The sequence below is a fragment of the Triplophysa dalaica genome, chromosome 15 (genome assembly GCF_015846415.1).
Source record: "Triplophysa dalaica isolate WHDGS20190420 chromosome 15, ASM1584641v1, whole genome shotgun sequence".
In the NCBI taxonomy this organism is placed as follows: Eukaryota; Metazoa; Chordata; class Actinopteri; order Cypriniformes; family Nemacheilidae; genus Triplophysa; species Triplophysa dalaica.
The window spans coordinates 13,945,318-13,964,627 of record NC_079556.1 but is presented as its reverse complement, the minus strand read 5'-3'; the positions used below and the strand labels follow the sequence as shown (position 1 = coordinate 13,964,627).

General features: G+C 38.1%; 2 protein-coding genes across 2 annotated transcripts in view; both read right to left on the bottom strand.

Moving 5' to 3' along the window:
- sptb (spectrin, beta, erythrocytic) overlaps positions 1–4,799 on the bottom strand; it is a 38,126-nt gene extending 33,327 nt beyond the window's left edge. Inside the window, exons 1-2 of the mRNA XM_056767323.1 lie at positions 4,547–4,799; positions 1,217–1,453 (exon numbers count right to left, since the gene is read on the bottom strand). Coding sequence (XP_056623301.1) covers positions 1,217–1,373 — 157 coding nt within the window. The 5' untranslated portion in view covers positions 1,374–1,453; positions 4,547–4,799. The remainder of the gene's footprint in view (positions 1–1,216; positions 1,454–4,546) is intronic.
- A 1,894-nt stretch (positions 4,800–6,693) lies between these two features.
- Positions 6,694–19,310, bottom strand: part of stard9 (StAR-related lipid transfer (START) domain containing 9) — a 40,264-nt gene continuing 27,647 nt past the window's right edge. Inside the window, exons 22-32 of the mRNA XM_056768112.1 lie at positions 12,220–18,936; positions 11,912–12,109; positions 11,653–11,836; positions 11,429–11,569; positions 11,245–11,338; positions 8,926–9,086; positions 8,784–8,848; positions 8,492–8,694; positions 8,295–8,374; positions 7,929–8,087; positions 6,694–7,852 (exon numbers count right to left, since the gene is read on the bottom strand). Coding sequence (XP_056624090.1) covers positions 7,751–7,852; positions 7,929–8,087; positions 8,295–8,374; positions 8,492–8,694; positions 8,784–8,848; positions 8,926–9,086; positions 11,245–11,338; positions 11,429–11,569; positions 11,653–11,836; positions 11,912–12,109; positions 12,220–18,936 — 8,104 coding nt within the window. The 3' untranslated portion in view covers positions 6,694–7,750. The remainder of the gene's footprint in view (positions 7,853–7,928; positions 8,088–8,294; positions 8,375–8,491; positions 8,695–8,783; positions 8,849–8,925; positions 9,087–11,244; positions 11,339–11,428; positions 11,570–11,652; positions 11,837–11,911; positions 12,110–12,219; positions 18,937–19,310) is intronic.

Here is a 19,310-nt window from a genome sequence, read left to right as displayed (position 1 = left end):
AAATGGGTCAAATGGTGCGAATACGTGTTTTTCTGTGTCTTCTGTGTCCTTGCATCTATTAGACACCTAAAATTGCAAAGTTCGTTGGTCATTCGCATTTCTTAATCGCATCGCCTGCAATCTGAAACTGTTATATTTATCCATGTATTAAGAAAAGTTTAACAATTGTTTTTATGTGATAACCTTCATTTTTATCACAGTAATCTCTACAGACACTGGACAGAAATGGCCACAATACATCTAGAAATGCTGATGAAATTTTAATTTGGAATTTTCGTCCACGGTTGTAAATAACAGTGTGTAGTATTAAACCTCTGTGTATAACTTGCATAGTTTGTGTGAGATTTTCAATTGAGGCTTGTTAAGAGGCCTGTGTGATTTATTGACCAACATTGAAAGGACTTAGGTCATTTCTAGTAGATTTTTTTTTTTGGGCGTCCTAGTAACAGAAGTGCTTTACTTGCAGCACAACCACCATAGTACAATGTATTGTTGGGGAAATTAGCGATATAGCCTGTAAAAAATAATGAACCCGCCTTTACTTCCAAGTCAAAGTAGAATTCCAAGTGGCATAAACAATGTCACACTAATAGTCACGTTGTTTCCTAATTGTATTATGTAAAATGTGAGCTATTTCAAGACATAATAAACAACAACTTTAAAGTGGATGGTTAAGTCTTTGTAAAGAGCATAGGGTAAATGATGATCAATAACAACACCTTAGCACCAAGGCAGGCAAACACTTACCTACATATTTTTCGCAACCACTTACATATCTGAAAATATGATAAATACAATAAACATAGTGTACTGTTCTTCAACCATTTGTATAACTTTTTATGTGTACTGTATGGATGAACCCTGGAATGCTTGGAAGAGCTAAAATAGCTATTTAAGACCGGTCTCTGAGAGTCCTCACAGGTGTGCCAGTAATGACAAGCTATTGCAGCCATCCCAGAGTTCTAAGCTATGGTCACAGACGGGCAGGGCAGCTGTCCAGCTCAGTCACACAGAAATATGTTGAATATGTGAAAATGATCCTGGCTAGTCGAGGACAGGAGAGCAATGGGAGAATAGGATAGGTTTCAGCTGCTTATATGTCATTATATGAGTGTGTGTTTGTGTGTCTGTGTACTGTATTGCATTTGCGCATTCGTAGGCCTCTGTATATACAAGAAAAAGCAACATATGTTCAGTTTGATGTCACATGACCCACCTGCAAGTGCTTTAATACGGGAGCGCTCGAAGAGTCTGGCCGAGCTATTGTCATTGTCGAGTTCTTCATCAGATAGTTCAAAGCGGGTGTTGATGCGGCTGTACTGTTGAGTGATTTCAGCATTGTCGAAGTCTGTGGTGGAGGTCATAGTCGCCATAGAGATGCAGGCGAATGAGGGATGGAACACCTCAGTACGCCACACAAACGTAAGACTGTGGAATGTCAGAGATGGATGATCTGAAACATGAGAAAGTAACAAGGGGAGATTGACTGAGTATTTAACTTTATGATGGGTGTAGTAGTATAACTGGTTGAGACATGTCTCTCACACTAGAAGAAATGTTTTTGCTCATCACCATGTATTTTTCATAATCAACACCCTGATATACCCCTGATACACATTGTGATTATTTTTGCATATGTAACTCTGGGAGGCCATCGGCGCGGCATCATGTTTTGTGATGTCACATACAAGCCAGGGCCTGTATTCTTAAAGCTTCTAAGAATCCTCTTAGAAAGCTCTTAATTTAACTTAAAAACTTTTCAGGATCACTCTGAGAGAAACTCTGAGCAAGGAAAAGACAACAACTTTTATCTTAGTGAAGAGGCGGGGCTGACCCCGTTGCTTTGTATGACACAGTCTTTTAAAGACTGTGATTCGTTGGTTGAACAAGAAAGAAAAAAGAGCCCCTTCAGGTATAGGGTCAATAGTTTGAAATTGCACATGTCTTTTTTCCTGTTTTACCGTACTCACACATACGCGAACACACACAGCACTACATATACAGTATATATTTATTTATTCTTTCCTAATTTTTTAGCAACTCATGAGTAATTCATGACAGAATTTTCATTTTTGGGTGAACTATCCCTTCAAGGCCCTTTTACCACAGCCTGATCTAAGAATTCATAAATATTTAACATGTGTAACAAAAATATGTTTTCAAATTATGAAACTGTTTTTATCTAATGTAATGACATCCAAAACTTTGGAGACTGACTGCATGAAAACTTTGTTTACCTGATTAACTGCTTTGTTTATCATTGATGTGCTTCCGCTCCTAAATGTACAAATTCACCATTTTTCAGGAAATGAAAAAAAAAAACTTTTTACATGATTGACTGTATTGTCAAAGTTGAAAAGCAGTTTTTAATATTTTTTACTGGTTAGATATTTGCAAAACCCCGGGACAAACATAAAAGGTGACCATAAAACAATGATTTATGGTAAAAAATCTAAATCACAAAATATGGAGATATGAGGTTTCAAGAGGACAGCGGCCTCTGCCCTATCACGTATACTTTGCCAAAGGCCGCCATTTTCCGCACATGTTCTCTAACCGTCACTCTTAATGAGGGTGTGTTTTTGCGCGTGCTGCTGTGGAATTGCGGGTGAAGGTTAGCTGCTCAGATAGTTCTATCTTTGTGAGGCATGTTGCTTGTGAGTAGTCTTATCGGCCTCAACGGGGGTTGGGCAACCCCTCTAAGAGAGAGAATGTGAAGAGCACCCTTCCCTTATTTTCTACTTCGTCACACACTACGTGATCGCATTTGTTTGCGTAATTACTTCTTCCACACAGTCAAAGAAAAGTGAACTGCTTAAACAGCCACCAACAACCCAACGCTTCGGCTCTAGTCAATATCTGGGCCATCAGGAAGCACTGCACCAAATTAATTATAGGTCCCGTAGTGTTGCTATTTGTAGTGGGTCATAATAAGGGTCATTGTACATGTACAGGGGAACAGTAAAGCTGTCATTTGTTTAAAAAACATAATTAAGGTCATCCACTGTGTAGGACTACATATATGACATCAACATCAGGGTAAAGAGAGATAAGAGAGAGACTATGGAAAAGTAGAGAATCTAACAGGTGTCTGTGTGAAGAGGGGGGTAGGATGGTCATTCTCTTTCTCTCTGTCTCTCTCTATCAGGCCAGTGCAGAGGATATTATCAAAGAACAATCCTCCACCCACAAACGAGAAACCCCTTATCATCAGAGGCCCAACTTTTCTGCTCTCTCTCTGTGTAGTGCCTCTGTATCACAGTTTAGAATAAAAAAATGTGCAAAAAAGAAGCACAGAAATTAGACTTCATTTTAAACGATTGTATTCCAAATCCAATTTTTGCATTTTGGGGTAAACTATTCCTTTCAAAACGAACACTTCTGCACATGGAACCTGAATTTTTCAGCAAAATAATATTTTATAAAGCAATCATTATAATCAGTTAAAATTGTAAATTAAAATTAAAATTGTAGCTTTCGACTGTAGATAGGGATTGTTTTGTACAGATAACAAAATATATCACCATTACTGCCATCATCATTATGTCAGTGTGTTTACAAATTCTGCACCAAAGCTGGTAGGGTTGGGTGCGGCTATCTACTGTCCAGGAAACAGGACCATCAGGGCATTTCTCACATGTGTGAGGGGAAAGGCCAGACTTAGGTGTGGTATAATTCATGACCCACTCTGTGTGCCATGACGGAACAGCTGACACTGTGGCACCAGAGAGGGTTCTGTATTCAAAGGAGTGTAAGAAAGCTGAATTGAGGGTAGAAACACCATGTTAGGATACAATAACTGTTCCATTGAGCCTTAAGTACAGAGATTCGACAATTACATACCATACAGAACTACAGTATTATGAAAGTTTATGTGTTCCCACCATGGACAGTTATCCTTATAAGGTGAGGTCGAAACAGCTTACCTAATTTTGTTGTTATTTCAAATGACCAGAAACAGAACACGGCTGGTTTCCTTTCACTACAAGAGTAAAAATGCTTTGCTTTGATTATTTAATGGAGACACAAAGGGTACAGAGGAACGAGAGGCCATTTTTTTTCACGAATAAAGTTGTTCACAGACTAGAATGATCATGCAAAAGAATTCAAGGTAACCTTATGGGAATGATACTTATCCAATTTAAAAGATTCAACTTCCGTTCTACATATGACAAATGTTATTTAAATAAAAGAACAGATAGGCCTATCCCGTGTGACAATAGTCAGGTATGTTTTTTTTTGTTTTTTAGTAACGTTATATTTTAGTAAGGGCCCTTTTACTCTGCACTTCTCACAGGTATTAATTTGAATGTATTCAACAGGTTGCTGAATCTCACGCAACACGGTAAAATGTTAAGAAAAACAATAACCCAACCGGTTCTTTTGTTTTTTAATATGACTTTCCAATCCACAAAAAACACGCAAAATACTAATTTAAAACAAAGACACCGCGAAAGAGCCAATTTAGCCTACCGAATGCCGTTGTACATAATAAGCTAAAGAGAACCCTTGTGGAATAATTGTTTCACAAAAAAAACCTGCTTACCTATACTTCTGAAGCACAACCCTCAAAATGATACACCTCACTGTCGATGTCTTTATAGTAAAAGTCCGTTATTTGAAGGGCAATAATGATCCCATGAGAGGCGCTGAGGTCTAGGTCTGGGTGGGGGAGAAGTGCTGAAGGGGCAGGGACGTAGCGGAGGGTCGCTCATTCTCATCAGCCGCTGTTTGACCCACCCAAAGTGATAAAAATAAAGTGTAGAAGCGAAGCGCTGTCTGAGCGAAGGGGACGCGCATTCTTGACAAGAGCCACTGACTTTAAATGGCGCTACCCACCCTTCTACAGCCCGCCTCTTCTGCAAGGTCACAGGTTCTGCAGAAATATAAAACTGCTGGACAAATTTTACACTCTGCCACCAATCGATTATTTAGAGACTGAGCCACTTGAAACAACCTCCAGAACAAGTCGTTTAAATGAACGAGATAGTTGTTTCGATCAAATCTGTTCTGGACGTAAGCTTTTAATTGTTGTTTCTAAACACGGACAACCTGCTAAACTTATGTGGTCAGGCAAGAATATAATGTTCAGCCTAAACGTAATGTTTATTCATCGCTGTCAAATATCTGCTTTATATTGTGTTGAAGTCTTTGATTATTTTTGGTCATGTACTACAGTATAAATAAAATATCTGATTGTGATGTACAGTACTGTGTTGAGTTTTATAATATTTTGTTTTATAGATATTTGAATAAGAATAAATCCAATTGTGCATAAAATTAATTTTTTAACGCACAGATTAAATCACAAATTAATTTAATCATCCATGTGAGGGATGTTAATTGTTTTAAATAAATAAAAAAGACGATTTTAACAACTTGACAGTTTGGTCATGAGGACATGCTCATCACGTCCCAAAAACGTTTTTTTGTAGGTCGCTTCGACGAATATTGTACGTCCCAGGTATTTCTTCTGGAGGTATTGACCATGTCCCAACAACGTCCATTATTACGTCGTCACGGCGAATATGGGAATCACAAAGTTACGTCGCTGGAACATTATTATGGTACGTCGTGGCAACGACTATGGTCCGGTACAGGTACGTCGTCACAGCGTAACTGTGTTAGCCTTGGCATACTCTAAAACAGTGAAGCGCCCTCACGTGGCTGAAACGTAGTCTTTTTACATCTAAAGATCTCAGGTGAAGATGTGCACTCAGACTTGGCGAATTTCATCTAAAATATATAAATTATACATATAAATATCACACACAGCCCATCCAAAAAAAGTTCACACATTGGCCACCACAGAGTCCAGACCTTATCACCATTGCGAATCTTTGGGATGTGCTGGAGAATACTTAGCGAAGCGGTCCGACTCTCCCATCATCAATACAAGATCTTGGCGAAAATGTATGCAACTCTGGATGGAAAAAACTGCAATGGGAAATTGACATTCTGGACATTGCATAAGCTTATAGAAACGATTCCACAGCGTATGCGTGCTGTATTCAAAGCTAAAGGAAATATTACGAGTCGAGTTTTTTTGGACGGGCACTGTATGAATATAAATTGTATAAATATAATGTGCAAGCGACATACTGATACACAAATCTGTTTCAATAAAATTCATACTTGACGTTCTAGAATGGTTTTCATTGCCAATAGTTTGTTTTTCATCAGTTTTAGTTGGTTTAATAAAAGTTATATACATAAACAGGTATTAAATGCAATTTAAATAACTATCTAGAATAAAATAAAATGGTTATACAGTAGTCTTCTAGATTTCCTATCTATTCTAATGTGTTATATTGTTTTATTGTAATGTCAATCACACACAGTGCAGACTTGTGTTCATCGTGCTAAAATCAAAATAAATGGTAGACCCACCTGTAATTACAGCAAACTGATCCTAAATGATTAAGACCGTTAGATGCACACTATTTCATTTAATTACAAGTATGTTTAATGATACATTTAAAACATAAAAAAGCATGACCGCTTCCCTTTATCTATTGATTTGGTCAATTTGTTTTGAATATGTGGCTCTGGTAACCTTGCTGTCTGACTGGTATGTCTTCTATGTATCAAACACATTTATGGACTAAACACAATAACACTATAACATTATAATAATGAGTGAAAAACATTTATGAAAACCTCAAATGTTTTATTGAAAATATGTTCTGATACATAAATAAAAAGTAATGAAGAAACAGTAACAGTCAACATAAAATATCAAATGATAATTTTTTTGCATTTAGATACATTAACAGTATATTAAAAACAATCCTGATTATATATAAAAAATACAGTTCCTTCATTCTGTCTTTTTAGTGGCAATAAAATCATATTTTGTCTGTTACAATTGCAGTGCTTTGAGCAAAGGCTCTCTTTTTACCAAGTCATAATGTAATGAATTCAATGCAAATCCAAACGTACAGTATATTTAAGCTGTTTGACTAAAGCAACTGTAGGAATCATATCGACAACATTTTGTTTGCATTTTCATTAAATATGAGAACGTTTTTTGCATACACATTAAAAAATACTGAACGTATGAATGACAACGATAGTATTGCAAGTCAAATGGTCCCAGCTAACCTAATATAGAATTATAACGTCTATGTAGTGATTTCACAAAAATTGCACAAAAACCTGAACAATGGTTGAGCTAGTGATGCTACAATGTCACAAACAGGAAAACGAATTAGACATGTGCTGTGCCTCTGTATAAAAGCACTGTACTGCATATTATAGATTTAGACACATTCAAAAGATTCTACAGCTAGTGTCAAGTTCCAAGTTTTCTGAAAGCAGCTTAAGGCAATGTTTTATCATTAAAGAAATACTGTTATATAATAGACTGTTTTATGTAAATATCCCTACTTTAAATAAACAGAGCTTTGCATAGTGTATATGAAAAAGGGCTCAAATAATTTTATGTACTTAAATTGAGAAACAGCTTTGCGAATTTATTTTAAAAGGTTACAACCGATAAATCTAAATAATAATATTTTGGCACAACATGGTGAAACCCAGATCCCTAATAACGAAACTTCATAATAATGTTTTCTTTACAGAAGTGGCAAATAAACTCTAACAATATAAACAGGTTATAATATTATCAGTGCTATGTAAAAAATAATCAAGTCATAGACAAGAAAATGAAGTGCAAATTTTAGCAAAACGTTCATGGTTTTAGGTATAAGTGCTTGTTAAACCTGATTTCATAATGACATGTTCAATGTCACAAAGAGAAGAAAGAATTAAGGTCCGCTATGACAGTTGCTTGTTTCCTAGACACTGTATTGAGCAGTCTGGGAGCTAAGGACGGGGTTCCCAAATCAACCTACACATAAAGATAGATGATGAAGAAAATCAAGAATTAATTTCAATTCATAGACTTGTACGAGGTACAAGCTTACCTGAAGCAAATAGATGACAGTAACAATTTTTTGACCATTCCGCTGACTGGGTTGAAAGATCCATGCGCTGGGGAGCATTTCTCCACGTACAGTATCCACGCTGGGACGTGGTAGTGTCTCCTCAAATACAGACTGCATTGCCAACACCCACAAATCATCCTAAGGAAAAGAAGATTAAACAAAATGAGTGTGTGACATCATATGAGCAGCTAATGGTTTATTGGGTAAAGGGCTGCATGATTGAAATGACACATTTTGCATGTTAACAGACTGCATTGTAAGCAAAATATGTTTCACAAACAAATCTATAAAAAGCATTAAGGTGTTTTTGGATGAAGTCCAAAAAAAGAAGAGTACACAGAATACCTGTTTAGATTCTGTACTAAGGCAGCAGAAGTCCCGGGGCTGTTTAAGCTGGCAATTGGATGTGTCCATCAGCAGGTAGACTACATAAAGAGAAAGAAATGGATACACAGATATAAATGCAATTTGATTAATGCAAGTTAACAATGTTTTTCTTTTACAGCTAGTAATGAGGTTATAACTTTACCTCAGTGTCTTACCTAGTTGGTTGTGTTCATCCAGTGGTCGTGTCCAGGCAGATCTAACAGACTCATGGTACAAGTGAGTCTTTGAGTGGTCTCGAACTGTATACCATAGACTGTCCAGAGGTCTCTCCAGTTCTGCTGCTCCCAGAAACCCATGTGTTGTGGTCCTAGCATTAGGCTTATAAAAGACCTGAACACCTCTTTCCACACCCTGGTCCCTGATCAGAAATGAAACATGAGGGCATAAGTCGGTAAGAGGTTTTTACAACGATTAGCCTACCCACTATATAAATGCATATCACTTTACCTCCAACCAGCAGTTGCCTTTCCCGCCAATAGATTCTTCACATCCCCAGCAGATGCCAAATATATCTGAAATAAATCAGAAAAACAAGTCTTAAAGCATGTACACACTTGCACATGTTGAACTGTAAGCTGCAAAAATTTACCTCTGAAATAGCACTGGCAAGAGTGCAGTCTGCAATATCTTGATATGAAGATGATAAAGACGAAGGAGAACCAAAGGAGTGAGTGCGCTGTCGAGCACAGGGAGGAGATGATGGAAAAGAGGAGGACTCGTATCCATTGGCAAATGACTCCTGGCTGACATCTAGAATAAAAAGAAATGGATTCAGATCACAGTTTTTGGGTTTTTAGTTTTAAAGAGGACCTATTATGCAAAATTCACAATTACTTGGTGTTTGAACATGTGCGTTGGCAGTGTTGGCCTACAACATGGACCATAAAACAAAATGGACAACACGTTCCTATTCACTTCCAATGTAGAAAAATTAAGGGAAAATGTAAGAAATGTGGCGATGACATCGTTTGGAGTCAGAGTGTGTGCAGTGGTCAGTGTGAGGTGACAATGACTTAATCATAAACAAAGAAATCATGTTATTTTGTAAATAACTCAAATCAAACTCTTGAAGAAAAACAAACACTTGAACAAACATCAGCATGATGAGAACAAAACTAAAATGACAGAAACCATTTTTGAGAAAGATATATTTGAACTGCAACAGGATTTTTTGTTGGTCGTAAATCCCATTCGTTTACATCAGTGGTTCCCAACCTTTTTTCCTTGGGCCCCCCCACGAACATATATGACAATCGGAGCACCCCCAACCCTCATATGTGGGCAAGTGTGTATAATTGCTACTCACACACACATTTATAGATATGAAATATAATGAAATGAAATAATTTAATAATAAATGAAATGGTTAAAAATTAGTAATTTAAAAGATTTTAATGACAATTTTACTTGAATAACAAATCAAAAGTTCAGGTTATTTTTCAGGCTAATGTCAATTACTGCTTATTTTTACAAGGTGTATTTTCATTTTGCTTGGTTTCATGCTGTCGTTTTCAAAATTTTCACCACAGAACCCACATTCTGGCCGAGACTTGTCTAGTCCTTCAATTAAACCTATTTTTAAGTTTTGTCAGAGCATCTAAACTTTTTTAGATTTTTAGATCCCAGGGGCCCGTTTCAACAAGGAAGTTCAACCAACACCGAGTTAAAATCTGAACTCTTGAGTTGATTTACTCAGAGAATCGCTACTCTGAGTTTTCAGTTTCAGACCAGCTGATTTGAGTTAGTTCAATCCACTCTGAGTAAGTTCACCCTAGGTTATGCACGTGCAGCATGGCGATGAAAAGCCATCATCAATTGAGTGAAGATAGCACGATTTACCATGGCAACGGCACGTGACAAAATGTCACGTTTCATTATGTTTGTGTGACATGCAGTCGACCGTGAGGGAGCTGCCGGCATTTTACTTACGTTTTGTGGTTTGTTTATTTTATTAGAAGTTGTTAAATGTTCGTTCGTTCAGTTCATTTCTCGCCAATCGAATTGAAGGTACTGTTACAAGCGTACGGTGAATATGAGCACATATTTAGAAAAAAGAGCAACACAGCCGCAGCAGCAAAAGAAAGAGAGTTGGCGTGGGAGAAAATTGCTTCACGTGTCAATGCGCAAGTTTATATGTCAATCACTTTTATATTTATTTTGTTGAAACTCTGAAAATGGGAATAATATTTAACTCTCTCGCCCTCGCTCTCGCTCTCTCTCTCCCTCTACTTCGCTCTCTCTCTCGCTCTCATGTAGGTGCAATCCTTCTGCAATAAAAAGATCTTGGCAGCAGCTGAATATGAAATACAATAACATCATTCATTCAGGAAAGTTTACAGAAATAAAATGCTCTTGCTAGTAGGATGCCTTATTGGGAAATGTTAAATATACTACTTAAACTGGCCTTAAAAGTTAAGAAAATCGTCCAAACGGGGCCTCACAGATCTCTCCCGACATAAATGTAACTCTCTGCGAATAAATGCAGCTTCCTCATCTATGGGTTCCTGAATGAACGGACATGCCATTTTAAGGTCTGTGTGACTAAATTGAGCGCGATTAGGAACATGAATCAATAAACAAATGGCGTATGCAATTTTAACACCGCTCTCAAGAGTCTTATAGGACAATTCGTTTTTATTTTTTGAGAAATGTAAACACATAAATAGACGCATATGTGACGTTCACTTGTAGAAAGAGTGAAAAGACATACAGAGAAACATCATCTTTCTTCATATTAAAAAATTTTAATAGAGCACAGTATTACGTTTTCAATGAACAAATGTTATACTGTATATCTGTGGTGTATTTTGAACTGAAACTTCACAGTTACATTCTGTGGACCCCTAAAACGTATAATACATTTGTAAAAAATGGCGCAATAGGTCCCCGTTAAAGTGTTATTGCTCACCCTGAACTGACAGCCATTTACGCTGGGCTTTCAAAGTCTGTAACTGAATCACCGGTGGTCGAGTCCTCACTCTGAATTCTGAGACTCCATTTATCTGATGGATGAGGAGATAAAAGGAGGTAAAAAGAATAAAACATAAAAAATATAATAGCATAGATACAAGCTTTTAGTTTTTTTGCCTCACCTGTATTGTTGGTGATGTATTGTCTTTTAGTGTAGCAGCATTACTGCTGTTGTAGCCTGAAGTGGGTCCAGAGGAAAGACTTAAGTTTGACCCAGTGCATAATGTACTGTTACTAGTGCGTGTGCGAAACCTCAGGTCATCCTACAGTGAGACAATAAACAGATTTTTATTTTTTATTAAAGAAATCAAAACAGTAAGCCTTAAGAGACTCTTGTGGCACTAACCTTAACCGCCTGTAAGAGTGCTTGCTGCTGTAGTCGTCTCTTTTCTTGTTCCGTCCTCTCGCGGAGTCTGTGACGTGCACATGCGATCTCTGCTCTCGCTTCATCGCGGGCTCGGCTGTAGTCAAGCAGTAGAATCTCAATATCAGACGGACACTGACCTTCCCGCCTTGGTGGATCGGGAACTCTGAGGGAGAGGATTTGGGTAAGTATATACCTATAGAATTTCAAGTCGAAACTACTTGGTAAGTTTCTAAATCACCTGCTGGTTTCCACTATTTCTTGGCGGAGCTGCTGCAGATATTCCCTTCTTCTGCTTGGCATGTCTGAAATTCTCGGATACTGTTCCCGCTCATGACTGACTGGCATCCGGTTTCCGGAACTGAGGCTTCGAGGTCGCCGGCACATCTGGATACGAACTTCTCTTTGTTTTCTTAGACTTTCAATGTTCCTCCTATGCCTAATGACAGATTAGAATTAAATTCATATAAAGCTTTACAAACTTAACAGCATTTCTTCTAGCTCAATTGATGGTGCCAAACAAAATTATGTGTAATCAAATATACAGACCTGTCAAAAAGCTCTTGTGTGCTACAGGATGTAGGTACTTCTTTAGAACAAGATTTGATGATTTTAAGCAGAGTGTCTGTTTCTCCTTGGCCATAGTGCAGCTTGGTCTCTGTGAGTTCAACAGTCAGCTGATGAGGACTCGGATCCAGATGCACAGATGCTAAAACCTGCTCACGTTCTTTCCTCAGCTTCTCAATTTCTCTCGTCCTCTCGTCCTCCAAAGGCTCTGGTCTTTGTGACTCCATCATCTGCAGGAGGTGGGCTCTGCGTGCTGTGAAGTTTTTTCCAGATGCTTTGTTTGTTTTATTGAGCGGTGATGATGGCTGCTGGTTAATACCGGACCAGTTAGTAAATTTGTTGTGCATAGGCAGATCATCAGGGATCTGTTGATGTTCCTTAAGTAGGCTGGTCTCTATCAGAGGATCGATGCTAACAAGGATATCTGTGTTGCACTCACTTGGCACTAGAGACATCACATCATCTTCCTGGTGTTGCGGTGATCGGTGATCTTGTTCTAGTATACTGTTACTATAAGTTAATCGTTTGTTATAAGACAACGCATAAAATCTGGCTGGGATTTCTTGTTTATACTTAACCAAGGACGGTACAGTTTGCATACCACCACTACTAGTTGGGGAGAGGTATTTTCTTTGAAGCTGAGATGTAGAAACAGACATGCTATTTATTGAGTTTTCTGTAAATCCATCCAAATTTGGACAACCGATGTCTCTTAGGTTTTCAAGGGTCAATGGTGTCAATGGTGTACCCTCAGGTATTTGTTTTGTATTTTTGGTACGAAGGATACGATGATTCTCTTGATGTAATACTGTATTCTTTTGATTGTGAAGCATTTTGTGTTCTTTAAATGGCATTTTGTATTCATCAGAGCATCGATTTTCCATATCATTTTGTATCTCAGCTGTGTCATTGTTGGTTAAACGCTGAGTATTTTTTGGATTTCGTTCTCCATGTCTTAAAGCCTTGACAGTGAGGATAGGTGAGGATGCACGATCCATGAGCATAGGCTTTTTATTACAGCAATTCCTTAAATCTATGTTTCTTTGACAAGTCTGTTTATTCTCTTCCTTCATGGATGGGGATTGTTTGCCTCCAAGGTAACTGGATGAAGATTTCTTGTACAAATTACTTTCTACATCAACTTCCAGCGCTTCAAAGGTGCCGGAAGTCTGAACTGGAACCACTGTCTCCAATAAATAAACCTTTGAGGGAGTAACAAGAACATTCTGAGGGTCCGCTACCTTTGAGCTCCCTTTTGGACGTAAGTCAGAGAGGCTTTTTATTCTTTCGAAGTCTGGTTCTTGCTTGGTGACACCATCCAGCTGAGACACATTACAAACTTCTGAGCCAATCACTTTAACAATTAGATTAACCTCCTGTACATTCTTTGACACCGAAGTCGTCTCCGTCTGGATCCCACTGTCCATTGAAGTCTGCGTGTAACCATCTCTCTTGTACTTACTGCCAGAATTCAGAGTTGAATCTTTGAAACAACTTTTAGGATGCTCAAATTTTGGTGATCTATCCCCTGTTCGCATACACTGTATGTTTTCCAGAAGATCAGAGGTGTTGTATATCAAATCCGAGAGATGTTCAGACATGTTCTGAAGACTTGACCATGTGGTTGGGGCTCCATTCCCTGGTTTAGACACTGGTGACTGAGTGCTGCATCGTCTGTGACTATTCTTTTTCGTAAGGTCAACCCCAACAGTTTGTGTACCATGATCACACTTGCTTGGACAGGAATGTCTGTTGTTCTGAGATTCATACTGAGAAGAACAGACCAGAACTATTTCGTCAACTTGACCTGAACTATGGTGTAATTTCTCTGCAGTGCCATTGTAAGAAGTAGTTATGGTCTGCTTATTTGAAGCACTAGTGGAATGGGAAGGTGTCTTGATCAAAGGCTCCGAAGATATTTGATCTCCACACCCGTCATCACTACTTAATGTGCTAGAGAGTCCTTTATGATTCGCATAAGTGCTTAAATGGGAACTAAATGGAGAGTTATGAGTATTCAAGAAATTGTCTTCACTACAGCATCTTACTATATTCTTGTTAGAAGTACTAAGCAGAGAGTGTTTGAAGGATATATCGGCATCACTTCCAAAGGCCTGGTTTTTGTGGACTGCTCTGTTCAAATCAGTCCTCGTATGAATAAATGGGTTGATATCACTTGAGAAAAAATGCATTGCAGAATCTCTAGTGTGTGAAACTGCATTCTCAAGTTGCTGCGTTTGGTCTTTTAAAACACTCTTGGAAGTATCTTTGGATAAAGCTTTTCTCCATACATGAATGTCTCGATAATCCTTTGAGTCAATTATCTTTTGCGTTTGTTCAGTGGAGCCATGCACACCCTGACTTGCAATAGTCTCAACAGTGCTTAGCTCCTGGGTGTGATTTCCTGTTTGTGTTTCTAATGATCTTGGACAAACTGCTGAAGGTGAAGAAACACTTTTCTCATCAAGTGGAGGATTTCTGAGTCTACAGTGTGCAAAAAGATTTTGTCTGCAAGGGGCCAGTGAACTTGGTTTGGTACGATGGCCCTTAACTGTCACATGCACTTTTGATGGGTAACTTTCATCTAAGGATAAATCAGTTGTAGAATCAGTCGATGAACTTGGAGGTGCTTTAAAGTGGGCTTTTCTGTATCGCTTTGGCTTCTCTCTCTGCTTATCATCAGTACCATTCGCATCAACATGTTTCGTAGCAGCCAGTGTTGTGGAATGTTCTTTGTTTTTAGATTTCAAACCATTATTATATTGTTCCGTTTGGTTTTGACTGTAAGAAGCCTGTTTTTGGTTGTGAATGTGATCTACTTGAGGAGATGTTGAAGGCTTGACCATAATTTTATCAGACTCAGCTGATTTTTGGTGATTTTGAGGTGCAGATGACTCATTTTCAATGTGTTGGTTAATAGAACTATGTAGTCCCTTGAAGTAGTCATTGTTATGTTGAGATTTACTCATAATTTCTAAATGATTACTTGTGCAGAATGAGTGATTTTCCAAAAAAACCTGTGGAATGTTTCCAGTATCACAGGTTTCAAGCACATTGTCCATCTGTGGCCTCTGTGACAGTGAGGAACTGTGGATCTGTGGCTTCTGACTGAAATCTGAAACAATGGCATCTTCTCTCAAAGCATCAGAGGTATAACTGTGATATATCTGCTCCACAGATCCTTCTCGGCTCTTATCACCACTACTACTAATAGAAATGTTTGAGTTTCCTAAGTGATGATTAGCATTCACTTTATCTTGGCCGACAGAACTCTGATACTTTCCAAGGCTTCCTGGACCAAATTCATAAAACGCAAGCTTGTTTAAAGGTTCAGCTTCAAGAGCACAGTATTTATCATCAGCAGCTGAGTGGGACTGATCCATAATTGAAGAGTTGGATAAATGTATATTTTCCTTTTTAATTTGATCTTTTGACTTATCATAAGGTGACATTGAAGCAGTGCTCTCCATAACTTGATTTACATCACAGTCTGTCCCGTCATAATTTCCAACCGAGTTATTACGGTTCACCATCGCTTCAGCAGGTAGGGACACCTGAGGAATATTGCTTTTACTAGACGGCATTAAGATTTCTAGACAAGTTTCATTGAAAAGATTTAAATGCCTAAGCAGTTTAGAGTCAAAATTATGTTCTTGGATTTCTCTTGGGGTCAACACACTTTTTGTTGTGTTGTTGACTATCTGAGCATTCTGCTGGTCAACCTTACTGATTTCATCCAATCTGTGTGTTTGTTTAAGTGATGAAGTAACTTGTGTATACATACAGGGAATTAAGTGATTTAATACTGTCACTTTACAATTCTCAATTACAACAGTGCTGGTGAAATCCTTCTGTTGAACAGTTTTTGAAGCATCCATGTTTTGTGCATCTGTCCTCAGTGGTTTAATGGCACAATAATCCACTGAAGACATGATATCGCTGATATATGAATAATCTGGACCTTCTTGTTCAGCTCTTTCTGTGCTCTTTCTTTCCACGGTGTTCAGTATTGTTGAATTCAGCATAGTCATAGGATGTCTTGATTTTATTAGTACACCACAGTTTTCAGAATTCTCTATAGTGCTGTCAGTAGGTACCTCTGTTTTTGCCTGCAAGCTGTTGCTTTTAAAAAGATGATCTTGACTGTATTCAAATCCACATGAGTTTTTCTTGGATGTTATATCATCCAGTTGAGCTGAAGGAATGTTTTCTTTGGTTGTGTCTGACTCATGATCTTCTTCACAGTCTTTTTTCAGAGACATTGAAAAATTTTCTTTCACCACCTCTGATATTTTTTCATTTACAGCGGAGTCACTCATTTGAAAATATTTATTATTAAAAATCTTCTTTTCCATGATCTGAATGGCATTGTTTTTCTCCTCCATGTTGTTCTCATTGAAGTTTTTAATCTCAGAATTTGACACTGTCAATCCACTATCACATATATTGTTACCATGTCTAGAAATAGTGCAATGTTGTCTATGTATTACAGTCTTGAGAGCATCACTCTTGAGTGCAGTCTCTATTTTCTTTTTCAGCTCTTGATCAGAGTTTTCTGTCTTATCCGATGTATGCAATTTTTCCACAAGGGACAGCTTTAATAATTCGCTATTGATGGCTGAACAAGCACAACTGTTGACAACTAAACAAGCAGATTGTTCATGGTCCAGATTTATAAGTGCTGGCTTAGTATCAAAAACATCTACATCATATTTCTTTGGCAGCTTCATATTTTCTATATAGAGATCTGACGGGTCTTCATTCATTTGACATGTTGCAATAACTATATCATTTCCCAACTGCAGCTCCACTTGTTCATTATTTCCATTAAAGCCAGTAATTTTTTCATCATGCTTATTCGATTGTTTAATTGTCAATACAGAATCCTTGGTAACTTCTTTGTTAGCCATTTCAGTGCATTGTTTAGGGTAAAAGCAATGACATTCTTTCTGATATTTCTCAAGTGTATCCCTATTGTCGCAGCCTAATTTAACATTCTCTTCACTGTTACTGAGATGATCCATCTTCATTTGAGAACCATTTACTAATCCCTGCCAAGCTTTAAAATTCTTGACTTCTGGGTCTTTGTGGCTAAGACTTGACTTCAGAGAAGAATGCTTAGGGTTAGCTGGCCAAGACGTTGAGTGACATTTTTGATCTTTTCTACAAGAGTTAGCTTGGATGCATTGTAAAGTATTCATACCTGTTGAGATGTCCCCATCTTTGGAATATTGAATCATCATTTCTTTAGTCACTGTGGGTTCCAGTAGTTTTGAGTCATTGGTTGGTTCACTTGTGTATGTTACACCATCAGGATCAGTGCGAGTTGTGCATGGCTTTGCATTGGTACCTGGCTCCTCAAAACTCTTCAACATCTCAACATCTTCCCGCTCTGCTTCAAAACTAGGATCGCTATCATGGCTTTCAAAGGTCAAGGTATTCTTAAAGGATGTGCTTTGTTCTTCAAGTCTTGAAATGTCACATTTAGTAGAGTCAGAGGGGGGTGAGCTCTGGCCTTCTGAGACATTTATGTTGTCTGAGAGCTCTAAACTAGTGAGACTGGTATTCTCTCTAGGTATGTGCACATCGTGTTTGACAAAGTGTCCTGAACTCATTCTAAGACTGTCTACTGCATCAGTGGACAACCAAGCATCTGTAAGAGCAAGAACTGAATCTGGTTCTCTTACACTTGCACCACTGCACGGTCTACATTCAGACACTAGTCTTGAAACTCTGAAATTTTCCATTTTCAACTTTGAACTGCCATTAAATCTCCAGAAAACCTCTGCAGGTACTTCTTCAGATAATTCTTTATTCCTGGTGGACTGAGAGCAGCACAAGGTTGGTAATTCACCAAGGTGGCTAGAAACTTTCTTAAGCCTCTGCACTGGTCTGGCAGTAACATGCTTCCCGCTGCTCTCCATAACAAGAGAATCCTGAGACATCTCACTGTTTTCACTCTCATCTTCACTGAAATCACATTCCTCCTGCTGAAGCTGCTCGGCCAGAGCTGTAGCATACGCCGATGACAGTGAGTCCACTGAGAAATTACTATCACAATCTGAAGATCCATTGGGATCCACCACATAACTCTCTTTTCGCACTCCGACATATTTTAGTGAGCCAAGCTGCTCCAGGCTTTCATAAGACATTGTTGATTTGATAGAGCATTTTCCCTCCTTGTTCTCTTCAAACTCTTTCAGAGTTTTGTTTGATTGGCTGATTGTTTTGTTCTCGGATTTCATGTTTCCACGTGACCCTGATGGTGGCTTGCAGTAAACCTTGGTAAAAGCAGTCTTCATCCCAGGGCTGACTGAGTGTGAAAAAACTTTGCGAATGGTCTCTAAACCTTTATCCTTATCTTGGGATAAACTTGTTCCCTTGACCGTAACTTTCTGAGTAGCTAAATGTTTAATTATTGGTAATACTTTTCTAGTGGCTTTGGTGTTTGTATCCAGACAGAGCTTGTCACTTGCATTTGTCTTGGTTTCAGTCATTTTAGTATCTTTTGGGGAACTTTTGAGGGTCTCTGAGGAACTTTGCCAATTTGAGGATCCTTGGTATCTTGAGGGCATTGTGTTTGAGCGCCTTCTAATCTTTTGATCTTGGAGAAATTCATCAGAGAACCATTTAGTGTTGCGAGCAAAACCATTGAAAAATGCTCTAAGCTCAGATGATCTATTCCTTTTAAGAAAATGGCTGTATAGGGGGAAAAAGAAAAATGCTTTATTTCTTAAAAGGCAATTATATTATTCATTCACTCGTGATATTATCAAGAAATCTTTTAAAGGATCGTTGACCTAGAAATAAAAATTCTGTAATCATTTACGCACCCTTTTGTCATTTTGTCATGATTTTGTGTCCATACAATAAAAGTGAATGGGTACTGCCATAGTTACCAACATTCTTCAAAATATCTTCCTTTGTGGTTTGCAAAAGAAAGTCATTCAGGTTTGAAATGACAATAGTGTGAAGAAATGATGACAGAAGTTTCCTTTTTGGGTGAATGGTTGATCTCTTAAGTACTGTTTATAGCATTGTTCTTTACAGTGTAATGTTCACCAAAAAAACAC